The 13986-nt window shown below is 44.9% G+C and overlaps 1 protein-coding gene across 1 annotated transcript in view; it reads right to left on the reverse strand.

Moving 5' to 3' along the window:
* The window catches only part of MOB1B (MOB kinase activator 1B), a 68875-nt gene that overhangs the window by 5777 nt on the left and 49112 nt on the right, over positions 1-13986 (reverse strand). Inside the window, exon 3 of the mRNA XM_045019777.1 lies at positions 12697-12790. Within this exon, the coding sequence (XP_044875712.1) occupies positions 12697-12790 (94 nt within the window). The remainder of the gene's footprint in view (positions 1-12696; positions 12791-13986) is intronic.

Here is a 13986-nt window from a genome sequence, read left to right on the forward strand (position 1 = left end):
TCTCAGTACCAGCGCTCACACAGCGAACGGGAGGTCAGGTGGCGGCAGGAGGACCAGCAGGCGACTCAAACGCTGCTTGGACTAATGAGGGAGCAAACGGACACGCTCCGGCGCCTTGTGGATGTTCTGCAGGACCGGAGGCAGGAGGACAGAGCCCCCCTGCAGTGTATCTGTAACCGCCCTCCCCCGCCACAAAGTCCCATACCCCCCTCACTCAAAGTACCAAGAAGGAGGGACGCCAGGGGCCATGAAAACTGTCACTCCACCCCTGCAGAGTGCTCAATTAACAAAAAGCTCTCATTCCCTAAATTTTGAGAAGTCCTTTCCTTCCTGCCTCACCCAAACCCCCATCCCAGTTTCATCCCCTAACTTGTCTAGGTGATAATAGTAATTAACAGAAAAGTCTTTTTTGTTTCTGTCATGTTCTTTTAGAGGAGACTGTGCTTCAAGGGGGGAAGGGGGTTGGTAATTGGACAGGTCAGTCACCTTTACCAGGGTACAGACACGGGGGCAGGTTCAGCAGCAGGTCACACATACAGTGCAGTCACTAGGCACCCTGGTCAGTCTGGGAGGTGGTTTTCATGTTCTGGGGGGGCGGGGGCTATGTGACTTTGTGGTGGGGGAGGGTGGTTAGAGATCTTATGCAGCGGTCCTTATCCTGGATCACAGAGCCACGCAGCAGGGGATCTGTAACCGTCCTCCCCCGCCACAAAGTCACATAGCCCCCCCCCCCCCCGAGTCCCGAGAAGGAGGGGTGGCAGGCTCCGTTGAAACAACCAGTCCGCCACCGCGCACCGCTCTAGGAGCCTGTCATTCCTCGAGTTTAGAAGCGGTCTTTGCAGCACTACACACCCTACCCACCACAGTCTGCATCCCAGTTTTAACCCTTTACCGCGAAATCAGTACTAAAGAAAATGGTGTTAATTAACAAAGTTCCATGTATTTTATTTTTAAACGTGCGTTGGAAGGGGAGGAACGGGGTGAACGGGGTATGTAACTGCAGAGGATAGTCAACATTAACTTGGTAAAGAAACGGGGGCAGGTTCAGCTTCTCTGTAAACAAACTTAATAGTCACAGGTTACCCTGCTCCCTGAGGAACCTAGCTTTCAAAGCCTCCCAGATGCACAGTGCTTCCCGCTGGGCTCTTCTAAATCGCACGGCTGTCTGGCTGGGCGTAATCAGCAGCCAGGCTATGTGCCTCAACCTCCCATCCCGCCATAAAGATCTCCCCCTTGCTCTCACAGAGATTGTGGAGCACACAGCAAGCAGCAATAACAATGGGGATATTGGTTTCGCTGAGATCAGAGCGAGTCAGTAAGCTTCTCCATCTCCCCTTGAGACGTCCAAAAGCACACTCCACCACCATTCTGCACTTGCTCAGCCGGTAGTTGAAGAGTTCTTTGTCACTGTCCAGGGCGCCTGTATAGGGCTTCATGAGCGAGGCCATTAGCGGGTAGGCTGGGTCCCCGAGGATCACTGTAGGCATCTGCACATCCCCAACAGTTATTTTGTGGTCCGGGAAGAAAGTACCTTCCTGCAGGCGTCTAAACAGACCAGAGTTCCCGAAAACACGCGCGTCATGAACCTTGCCCGGCCATCCGACGTTGATGTTGGTAAAACGTCCCCTATGGTCCACTAGTGCTTGCAGCACCATTGAAAAGTAGCCCTTTCGGTTAATATACTGGCTGGCCCGGTGGTCCGGTCCCAGGATAGGGATGTGAGTTCCATCTATAGCCCCACCGCAGTTTGGGAATCCCATCGCGGTGAAGCCATCTATGATGACCTGAATGTTTCCCAGGGTCACTACCTTTGAGAGCAGTAGCTCAACGATTGCGCTGGCAACTTGCATCATAGCAACCCCTACGGTAGATTTGCCCACGCCAAAGTGGTTCGCTACTGACCGGTAGCTGTCTGGCGTTGCAAGTTTCCAGAGGGCTATGGCCACTTGCTTCTGCACAGTCAGGGCTGCTCGCATCCGGGTGTCCTTGCGCTTCAGGGCAGGGGACAGCAAGTCACACAGTTCAAGGAAAGTGCCCTTACGCATGCGAAAGTTTCGCAGCCACTGTGATTCATCCCAGACCTGCAGCACTATGCGGTCCCACCAGTCCGTGCTTGTTTCCCGGGCCCAGAATCGCCGTTCCACAGCATGAACATGACCCATTGCCACCATGATGTCCATGGCGCAGGGTCCCGTGCTTTGTGAGAGGTCTGTGCCACTCTCACACTTGATGTCCTCACTGCGCTGCCGGAGCCTCCTCGCCCGATTTCTCAGCATCTGACTGTGAAAAAGGTGGACGATAAGGTGCGAGGAGTTGACAACGGCCATAACTGCAGCGATGATCGCAGCGGGCTCCATGCTCGCAGTGCTGTGGCGTCCGCGCTGTCACTGACCAGAAAAGTGCGCGAACAGATTTCCCGCCAGCGCTTTCATGGAGGGAGGGCGGGAGTGACGGTTGAATGACGACAGTCGACACATTTTTTCCCCCAGCAGGCATTGGGGGCTCGACCCAGAATTCCAATGGGCAGCGGGGACTGCGGGAACTGTGGGATAGCTGCCCACAGTGCACTGCTTCCAATGTCGATGCTTGCCCCGTTAGTGTGGGCTCACAAAGTCGAATTACTGTCCTTAGTGTGGATACACACGTTCGACTTTGTAAGGTCGGTTCCACAAATTCGAGTTAAGTAAAATCGAACTACTCTGGTAGTGTAGACATACCCTAAGGTGTTTTGTCAGTTAAATCAGCAACTAGGAGAATCTTTTCACAATATATTTTAGAAGAAAGATCAATTACGGCAGTAAACAAGACTAAACACATTTATTTACACATCTCTCTTGGTTTATCAAATCATGGATAGTTCTTTGAAAACATCTAGTCAATGTATAGCAGCAGTCCAAAAAGCTGACAATGTTAGGAACCATTAGGAAAGGGCTAGATAAGAAGACATCAATATCATAATGCCGCTATATAAATCCATGGTACGCCCACACTTTGAATACTGTGTGCTGTTCTTGTCTCCCCATCTCAAAAAAGATGTATTAGAATTGGAAAAGGTACAAAGAAGGGCAAGAAAAATGATTAAGGCTATGGAATAGCTTCCATACAAGGAGAGATTAAAAAGACAGACTTTTCAGCTTGGAAAACAGATGACTATGGGGAGATATGATAGAGGTCTAAAATATCATGAATGGTATGGAGAAAATGAATAAGGAAGTATTATTTACTCCTTCACATAACACAAGAACCAGGGCTCACCCAATGAAATTAATAGGCAGCAGGTTTAAAGCAAAAGGAAGTATTTCTTCATACAACGCAGTCGACCTGTGAACTCACTGCCAGTGGATGTTGTGCAGGCCAAAACTATACTGTAACTGGGTTCAAGAAAGAATTAGATAAGTTCATGGAGGATAGGTCCACCAATGGCTTTTAGCCAAGAGGGTCAGGGAAGCAACCCCAGGCTGAGTGTCCCTTGCTTCTGACTGCCAGAAGCTGGGATTGGCTCGATAATTGCCCTGTTCTGTTCATTCCCTCTGAAGCATCTGGCATTGGTGCTGTTGGAAGACAGGATACTGGGCTAGATGAACTATTGGTCTGACCCAGTATGGCCGTTCTTAGGTTCTAGCATAGAGAGAAAACATTAAAAACAATCAAAAAGTCTACTTGCATGTTAATGAGTTTACCAAGAACTGCCCAGTTCAAACATTGATTCTGGCAGAGCAGACCTTCAGCAACCCCAGCCCTAGAGGAGACCTGGGGTAGTTACCAGCTCATCACAACTTCAGCTCAGAACAGGCACAATCATGACATGTTTACCCTTTCATTTCAGGAGCTGGCAATTAGTAAACAATAGTTTTTTTTCCCCCAGGCATACATTCAAAAGAGTGGATTCAAAGTGTGTCACTTGCATTCCCCAGCTACTTCCTAGGAAATCCAATCCATGGGTATTGTCCCAAAAAGTCCTTTGAACTTTCTCATACCTTCCAGAAATTGCATTAATCCCATCTTCCTGCTAAAGCACTTCCACACTAATCTCACAATAATACATAAACATTTGCATTTCTAATATAATGTACCCCAAATATAGCAACCCTAATTCAGAAAGGTTTAACTTAATTCAATGAAGTTCATTCAGGATAATACAGGATACCGTCAGTCTGTCATATAGTGACCCACACCATTTCTTGATGCATCGCCTTGTTCCTCTGAGGTCTTTTGTGCATGTATTGACCCTGCTTAGCTTGTGTGACCTGACAACCTCGGAGTATGAAGCGGTATGACTTCTAAGAAGCAGTAAAGATATACTCTCTGCCACAACACATACTATAAGTGGAAATATGCAGAGATAATCTCCAAATACTCTGGCAATCCCCACATGTCTGGCTTCATAAAAGAAACTGGACTAAAACTTTGAGATGGTTTAATCTATGGTACCCACACTTTATTGCTGCTAGTGAGAATACTGGGTGTAGTATTACATTTGGTACTTTTAGGGGTCACAAAGCTGATAAAAATCAGTGTTTTCTGCATGATTAAATGTATTAATGAAAACATTATCCTAGGACTGAAACTTCTGTAGAGGGTTCCCAAAATCTAGAGCAGCCGCATTAGGACAGTTTTAGGACAGCCGCATTAGGACAGCAGCCGCATTAGGAAGATTAAAACCAGACTCATACATTGACTCAAATGAGTGAGCAAGCACTTACATCTCTAGTAGTAAAATAAACATACCATGCCATTGCCATCAACTAAAACTCAACCTTATGGTTGGATTGCTCTTGTTTGAAAAAAAGAGAGAAACCCCCCCCAACGCCTCTGTAATGCTCATGGATCATGTTAAAATAGAGACAAAATGATATATAGTGGGTAGAGTAGGAAATATAACATTTACAGTGACTAGCTGTAGGATCAACCAGCCCCAAATGACATTGTTAGGATTTACCAGGATTGAGATTGACTAATCTATCGTTCTTTCTATTCACATACGCTAATGATTCTACCTAAAATGTGAAAATATACCTACGCACTAAAGATAACAAGACCAACGCCTCCTCCATAGAATTCTTATATATGTGTTGGTCTTGTTATCTTTAGTGCGTAGGCGTATTTTCACATTTATAAATGCACATACACTTTTTCTTTCCAATAAAAATACCTTTGAGAAGGCTGTAGAACAAAACTATCACTTTCGCTAAGCAAAGCACCCATGCTAGGAGGCTAGGATTAAGATTTTTAAGGGTATGATTATATACATAGGAACTTTATATGTAACATCTTTAAATCCCAGTGAAGAGATATTAATTTGACAGTTTAAAATACTGTGTTCAGTTTTGCGATGGGACACTGCAGCAAAAGAAGAGGTCAGAAAAAGGTAAGTAGGTTGGCACACTGCTGAGAGAGAGGAGCTATTTAAAGAGGCAGATTCAAATGAAGATATATAACTGTTCTCTCCGCAGACATGTAAGGCAGAGGAACAGAAATTTCATATTTAAGTAAGTTATGAGCTTAGGCCAAAATTGGGATTTGTGGATACTCTTCACTTCTAAAAGTCAGGCCTCTTTTGTTTAGGTGCCTGAACACAGAAAGTGCTGAGCACCCACAAATCTAACTGAAGTCAAAGGGAATCTTTCAAGTGCTCACTCAGCAAAAAACAGGCGAAAGATAGTTGCTGGAAAGAGGTAGTGAGTGTGAGCTGCAGAGACCCCAGACACAGAAGCCCAGAAGCCGCTTGCATTTAAGGCTTGCCCAGAACACAAAGTAGGATTCCGCATGTCAAAAAAGTGCTTTAGCCCAATCTGTCCACTTCCAGGGGGTTACCTCAAATATTTATCTTTGGATTTGCAAAGACTAAACCCTAATAATGTTCAGCAGATGCACAAGACTCCATGCCCATGCCAGAGGGAAGGTTATTTTCACACATCAGTGGCTCTTCAGTTTGGTTACATATTTCATAAGCTTCTGAAAACAAACCTTTCAGTTTTGCTTTGAAAACTGATAGGATGTCTCAGTGATTTGCAACAGTGAACCATTTATATGCTACATGTTTTGTGCATCACTAATCAGATATTTGTTTCCCTTTTAACATAACTAAATAGTGCTACACCCATCTTGTCAAAAATTTATGGCAAAAATCTACATATCCTGCACTTTTCAGTTTTTCTAGAAGGATGTTGCAGTCAGAGAGCAGGACACAGGAAGTTAACATATGTATTTCTGTAGTGATTAACTAGAAGGTTGCATATAAACCAAATTAAATAATAAATATCAGTAGCAATAGTAATACATACTTAGCATATATTGTGCTTCACATCTGATGATCTCAGAGTGCTTTACAGTATCGGTAAGTATCATCCCCATTTTAAGTTCTAAGAACCTTCCTTCCTTCTCCCCCACGACACTCTCTCTCTCCCCCACCTTTCTCCATCTTCCCCTCCGTTCCCCCAACAAAAAGGTGCCTGGCAAAAGTGTCTCAAATTAGCTCACTTCATCTTATGAGACTCATGGTCCATGAAGATCTACTTCTGCTTTATTTATTTTTGTCAATACTCCTGTTTCATTGTCACAGCTCAGAGCTAATTGTACCTTTGACTACTGTCTGTCTTCCCAAGTGCAACCCTCTTAAATGTTAAGACCTCTTGCCTTCACCTGTTCCCGGGATGGAATCCTGCAATTTTCCCACTCTCAGATTGGGTCCTATATACGACCTGTGATTCTGCAGCGAGCCCCACTATTCTTCCCTTCGCGAGCTGTGACCAGTGGGAGAACAGGGACATAAAACAGCCTTTCCAAAACAAAGTATTACTTAATCTCATCAATAGGAACAAAGCATAACAATAGCAAAGGGCTCTTAACACAAGAGCCTACATGCGTATCTGTCTTACCTAAAGTGTGGATAGACCAAGCTGATGGGACACCCCCAATTCTGGGAATTGCTGGCGGAAGACAGCTGGGCTCTAGCCATGAAATTGACAAAAGCACCAACAGCTGATGTAAATAATGCAGTGTCTACACAGACACTGTGTTGCCCTAACTACACCGACGTAAGGCCTATACCCCTCGTGGAGGTGCAGTTATTATGTCGGTGTAGTAGGGCACTTACATCAGCAGGAGGAAGGCTGTAGTGTAGACACTGACAATCAGGTCGAAGTACGCTGCCTTATGTCAACCTTACTGTGTTGCGTAGAGCAGCCCTTTGTTACGGTGTTGGGCGTAGTGACTGCCTATTTTTAGGCCATAAGGCACGTATAGAGTAATTGTATAAAATACCATCCGGCCTTTGGACTTAATCAAGGAATTTATGGTTATATTAGTGTCTAGTGGTCTCCCACATTAATATTAATAATTTCTAACATTATTAATAATTCCAACATGCTGGAGTACATCCTCCACCCTTTGGAAACATGACAAGCAACACGCTAATAATCAGACAGATATAACATTCACAAAACGTTAGAGGCAGATCTCACATCTTTCAGATTATTTTATTTATTTATTAGAAATAGCAGCTCTGACCGTGACCCACCTGAAGGAAAAAAATTCAAGACATAGTTTTGACTTTTATCATATCACTTTTGATTAGAGGTGGGATTTTTAACCACAATACTTTACTGGTAAAAGTCCTAGTGTGGATGCAATTATACTTGAATAAAGGTGCCTTATACTGGTATATCTTGGCCATGTCTACACAGCAAACTTTTGCCAAATCAAGTTACGCTGGCATAAAGCTGATGCAGTTAGTATACCACTTGTGCACATGCATACTTGGTTCCATGTGTCAGCCCTGCGTGCACTCAGGAGTGCGTGTGTTGACGCTCTGTGCGGTGCGGGTATCACATTGTGGTGGGATGTAGGTGCTTGGTCCCACCGTTCAGCGCACTGCCTTTTGGGAAGATTTGGCAATGCACTGTCAGGCAGAAATGAGTCATGCAGGGGTGACCTGGGAGCAAGGGGTCACCTTCCAGGCAAGCAACTTACTGCATCCCATAAGGTCATCTATATCCCATAATTTTCCTACCTTTTTAAAAAATCCCACAAGCCTGCGTGGCCCTTCTCGCTGTCTGACATCTCTGACAGAAGCATGGAGCCTGCACTATTGTATTGAGCATTGCAAGCACAGGATGCACGATCCTCTGGTATTTGCAGAGCTGCAAGAAGAACCAAATCAGCAGAGAACATGACGATTTCATAGAGGGCAGATGCTGTGGGACACAGGGAGAACCAATTCAAGATTGTTGGTGGTGTTCAAGGAGTAGCTGCAGATGGTGGAGCACTGCTTCTGAGCCAGAGAAATGAGCCCTGATTGGTGGGATTGCATCGTAATGCAGGTTTGGGATAATGAGTGGTGGCTGCAGAACATTTGGATGTGCAATGCCACATTCCTGGATCTGTGGGCTGAGCTTGCCCCAGCCTCCAGTGCAGGGACACCAGAATGAGAGCTGCACTGACAATGGAGAAGTGCGTGGCGATCGCACTGTGGACATGTACAATGCCTGATTGTTACCGGTCAGTGGGAAATCATTTTGGAATTGGAAAATCCCCTCTGGGGGCTGATGTCATGTAAGCGTGCAGGGCCATTAATCGCCTCCTGCAGGACTGTGACTCTTGGCAACGTGCAGGACTTAAGTGGATGGATTTGCAGCAGCAAGGTTCCAAGACCGCAGTCGAGTGAAGATGGCAGGCATATCCCTATTTTGGCACCAGACCATCTTGCTACAGCGTACATCTACAGAAAGGGCTATTTTTCTACTGCTGGATCACCAGGGATGCTTCACCAAATCCAAAGTGGGCTGGTCAGGGAAGGTGCATGACACTCGCATCTTAAGAACACAGGAACGTTCAGAAAGCTATAAGCAGGGACCTACTTTCCCGACCAGTGGATCACCACGGGCGATGCTGAAATGCCAACAGTGATCTTGGGAGACCAGCCTACCCTTTGCTCTCCTGGCTCATGAAGCCATACACCAGCCACCTCGACAGCACCAAAGAAAGATTCAACTACCAGCTCGGCAAGTGCAGAATGACAGTTGAATGTACTTTTGGCATACTGATGGGAAGCTGGTGTTGTTTACTCACAAGATTGGATCTTAGTGAGAAAAATATCCCAATGGTTATAGCAGCCTGCTGTGTCCTGCATAGTATCTCTGAAGCAAAGGGGGAAAAGTTGCTGCCAGGATGAGGAGCAGAGGTAGAGCGGCTGTCTGCTGAGTTTGAACAGCCAGACACAAGGGTTATTAGAAGAGCTCAACATGGAGCTATATGGCTCTGGGAGGCTTTTTAAAAAAACACTGACAGTGAACCACAGTAATGGGTTGTGATGTACTGTGCTCTACCTGGGCCCTGCTGTCTTGGGGCTTGTTAGGAATTGGGGAGTACTGTACTTGGTGTACATTTATGAATATAATAGTGTCAATGCACCTATTTATTTTGTGGTGCTCGCTGTACATTTATGACTATTATCCTGTGAGTTGTGTCAGACCGTACAGCAAGTGGGTGCTTTCACTACCATTAGGCATTCTGTAGCATATTGTGGGAATTAAAAGATTAATTATTTTCCAAACAATACAATTTTATTGAGTAAGGCAAATACTGTAAAAAAAATTCTGTGCAAATTAAAGGCAAATGCATTAAAGCCTTAATAAATGTATGGAACAGAACTTAAGAAGTGGAAAAAACATTCAGGTCCATTTTAGCTACACATAGCAACCATGGTTTTCACATGTCAGTGGATGTGAAGCTGTGGTTCTCCTTAACATTCCCGTAGGGAGGGGTTCAGGATGTGGGCCCTGATGCCACATGGAACATTGAGGGGGATGTAGGGAGATGTTGTAATGGAGTTTTCCATGGACTGCAAAGGGAGGCGAGCCTGTGATTGTTGAACCTGTAGGTCCACAAGAGTCTGCAGCATCTGTGTTTGCTGCCAGAGAAGCCCTGTTATGTCCTGGTGCATCTCTCTCCCTTTTGCTGGTGGGATTCCTGTGCCTTTCTCCTGTCAGGTCTTTTCTTCTCCATACAGTCTGCAGTATTCACCCTCCAGGCCCTCTGCTCATGGTCTGATGCAACACTGGCTTCCCAGATCTCACTGAACATGTCATCTCAAGTCCTCTTCTTTCTCCTCCTTCTCCGGCTCAGGTGTTCCGCAGGTGTGGAGGGGAAATCCCTCAAGGCTGCAACAGCAGCGGCTACAGAAAAACATCCAGAGATACCACTGTTAATATAGTGACAATGGAAAGCCAAAGTTAAGATTCAGAACTCCCTTCCCTCGCTCCCCGTGAGTTTTAAACAAGACATGCTTATTGACACTTCTGCTTCGGAATGCTTATGCCCGGCACCACTCACAGCACCAGTCATAGTGAGTACGTCCCACCAGGGAGAAGGGAAATGAGGAGAGAATTGCTTCGTTGCATGGAACTACGGGGAAAGGGCGCGGTATTGAATACTGGCACTGTTTTCCACAGGCGGTGGTGATTTTAGCTGATATCTCACTCCTTAGGGTAACAAAGGCACGGAGAGCACAGCTGCTACTGCTGTCCCAAAGCCACTCAGGCCAGTATGCCGCTAGCCTGTTTCCTGCAACGATGCCTACCAAAGTTATTGTTGACCGGCTTGGGAAAATCCTACCTGGAGGAAGAAATAAGGCTGCCATCCCTCGAAACCTTCGGGAGAGGATTGCAGAATACTGCCACGGAAGTTTTATCAAGTTCTCAGAAGGATTAAGGAGCCATCCTGGTACACACAAACAAACTGCGCTGCATGGCCTTCCTGCCTAATTCTACAGGGGAAAGAAAAGCAGATAACTCTACCTCTTCTTGTTGTACCGCTACCTCTTCTGGTAGGAGTAAATTAATGAACAGTCAATAGGTGTGTCTTGTTAGGCTGGGGGCACGTCACTGTAATGGGAAATACTTTTAAACACTTACCCACGGTTCCTTCCGCTGCATCGGGCTTGCCCATGCTCAGCTGCCGGGACTGACTGGACTATAGTGGAGCCTCAAACAGGCCCTGGTTCGTGTCGTAACTGGAGCCCCAGGTCGCATGTCCCTCATCCTCCTGCTCTTTCTTCTCCTCCTCTTCCTCACTATTCACAGCAGGGGCCAATGACTTGAGCTCCTCAGAGGTATCCAGAGTAGTCTACAGGGTGGTCGTGGGGTCTCCATCAAGAATGGCATGCAGCAATTTGTAAAAGTGGCAGGTCTGCAGCTCGGCACCAGATTGACTGTTGACCTCCCTGGCCTTCTGATATGCCTGCCACAGCTCCTTTGCTTTCACGCAGTACTGCTGCTGATCCCTGTCGTACCACTTCTCTTGCATTCCCGGTGCAATCTACTTGTAGATGCCCACACTTCTACAGCATCTTCTCCACACAGGCCAAGGAGAGACAATTATCTCCAGGCCAGAGCATGTCTGGAGAGTGTAGCCAGCATGGTCAGCTGGGCAGTTGCACACAACAATGGAGAGCTGGTAGGCGTGCTCACCAAACTGGACAATCAGGAAAAGACATTTAAAAAATGTACAGGGCTTTAAAAGAGAGGGCGGTCTTCCAGTCTCAGTGAACCCTGGGCAGTGGAGTTCACAACTGTGACCAGAGCAGTCTGTGTCGAGCATTGTGGGACAGCTGCTGGAGATCTGTTCAGGTTGACACAGGTAATGCGGTGCCTACACTCGCACTGCATCAACCTCAGTACAATGATGGCCCAGTGCCACTCGGGGAGGTGCTATACTGCCTGGCTGTAACAGAGCACTTACATCAGCGGGAAACAAATGTAAGTGTAGACACATGTGCCACCAGATTGACGCAAGGCAGCTTATGTCAACCTAACTTTGTTGTCTAGACCAGGCCTTATTTTCGTATGGAAAGGGGAATAAACTCTGCTAGTAGAAGGCACTTTTATACTGGTATAACTGCACCACACGAGGCTGGTTGTGTGGGTAGACAAGCCCACCAAGTAAACACAGCATGCTTGCTTCTAATCAGATAAACAATATTGCAGATGAATAGTTTCACTGTATTCCTTAACTACACATTACAAATTCAGAGTTCATGTTGCATATGGAAGTAAAAAGCAGAGAGAGGGGGAAGATGCACACGCACACATTTTTATCAAATATTTATGTGTAATATCAAGCACTCTTCAATATACAGAAGATTTGTTTCCCAGTTTATTTTACATTAGAATTTCAGGTATTTTCCACTCTGGAAGACACTGGACAGCTGCAGAACTAGCAGAAGTACAAGATGACATGTATCGAGTAAGTCAAACTTCAGCAATTGAGAGGGGGAGGGATTTCTAGTCAGACTGTTTAAAACTGGGGTTGATTATTTTTGTAATATCTAGTTAACTAAAACACATGAAAAAAAAGCTTTCCATATCCCCAACCCTTCATTTAGGGGGTTAAATGGATACCAGTCTGCCTTACAAAAGACTTTTTTTTTTTGTTAGAGAACTCACTTGGGAAAGATCAAATTGGACATTCATGATATTTCTAAGATTGGGGGTGGGGGAGAACCTCAGTGTCCCCCTGTCCCCGCATAGTGTCAGGTCTTCTTTTTATATCATAAAGCAACAAAAGAGGGCACAACATTTTCTCCATCGTTGTAAGTCACCTTTAATGCAAGAGGAACTGAGCATTATCACACCTTTGCAAATAGAGATTGATCTCAAAAGTTGCACTCTCTCAATGATATATAACAAGTATTCTTACTTTGGGCCAGCTGACATCACTGGGCAGCTCTCTTCTGTACAGAAGTCTGTAATAGTACCATAAAGCATATTGATCTGGTTGAAGAAGTCCACGGCTGTAAAGAATGTGAACAGGTCAGTTAGTCTGGTAACAGTCTACCAATAATGCAAACTTCATGCAGTTCTAATTACAAAATTCCCACTGCTGAACAGGTGTATAGAGTTTTGTGATGAAGCTTCCTCATTGTTAATTGCTTTGTAAATATTACAACGGAAATGTGAGGCACAGACAAAATAGACAATTGCGTATAAATGTTACATTAAAGTCCATTGCCATACAATGATTTCTGTTCTGCTGTTTTATGAGCCAACTATTAAGAATTTATGTTTTAGCCTTTTAATGTATTTTAAAACTTTGCATTTCATTTAGCAGTGCATTTCATTGAGCTTTTGTTTATTTTGGGGGAATGCTTATTACACATTCTGGGAGAGAGCTGTCTGAAATATTTAATAATATTGCACCTTTCACAATGAAGGAAAACAGTTACCATATATAATCTATCTTGGCTAACATTTTTAAAAATAGAGCCTAAACATTTTTTCCCCCAAAATTGCTGGGCACCCAGCAGCTCCCATTTCAGTAGGAGGTGCTGGGTGCTCAGTGCTTTTTAAAAACCAGGCCTCTTATTTAGGAGCCTAACTTTAAGCTCTTGTTTTTGAAAGGCTTGGCTTCTGTAATCAATTTATAAAAATAAGCCTACTTTTTCCCCCTATTGACTGATCCTGATTTCAGTTGGCAGTCTCTATGTTGCTCCAATGCCACCCAAAGGAATGCTTTGGGAGCATATTTTGTCTCAGTTCAATGTAAATTACAGGCAAAATTAAAGCAGGGGAATCAATCACATGGAACAAATCTGTGATTGGTAACTACTAAATACTTCCGGTTCTGTGCATAACACTTCATGGGGATAAAGTTCCATCTGTCTTTCCGCAATTATTCCCATCTGCCTTCCACCCAGGAAGAATCCAGCAACTGTTATAGTCTCTGCTGGTGAGCTCAAGTAATACAAATCCACAAGAAAAGATGGTCTATGATATTTTACACACAAAAAACAAACAAAAAAAAAGGATGTGAAATGTAGACAGATTCAGCTACAATTTACAAAATCTATTATTTCATTTTGTCACTGCTAAATGAAGTTTCTAGCCCTTTTGGCTGCATGGCTAGTTTTGACAATGTGAACAGATGCACAGTTAGTTTTGTTTCCGCCTGTCTGCAGACTCAAGAAAAGCACTAAGTATACTTCTACAC

Source organism: Mauremys mutica, chromosome 5, assembly GCF_020497125.1.
Source record: "Mauremys mutica isolate MM-2020 ecotype Southern chromosome 5, ASM2049712v1, whole genome shotgun sequence".
Lineage (NCBI taxonomy): Eukaryota > Metazoa > Chordata > Testudines > Geoemydidae > Mauremys > Mauremys mutica.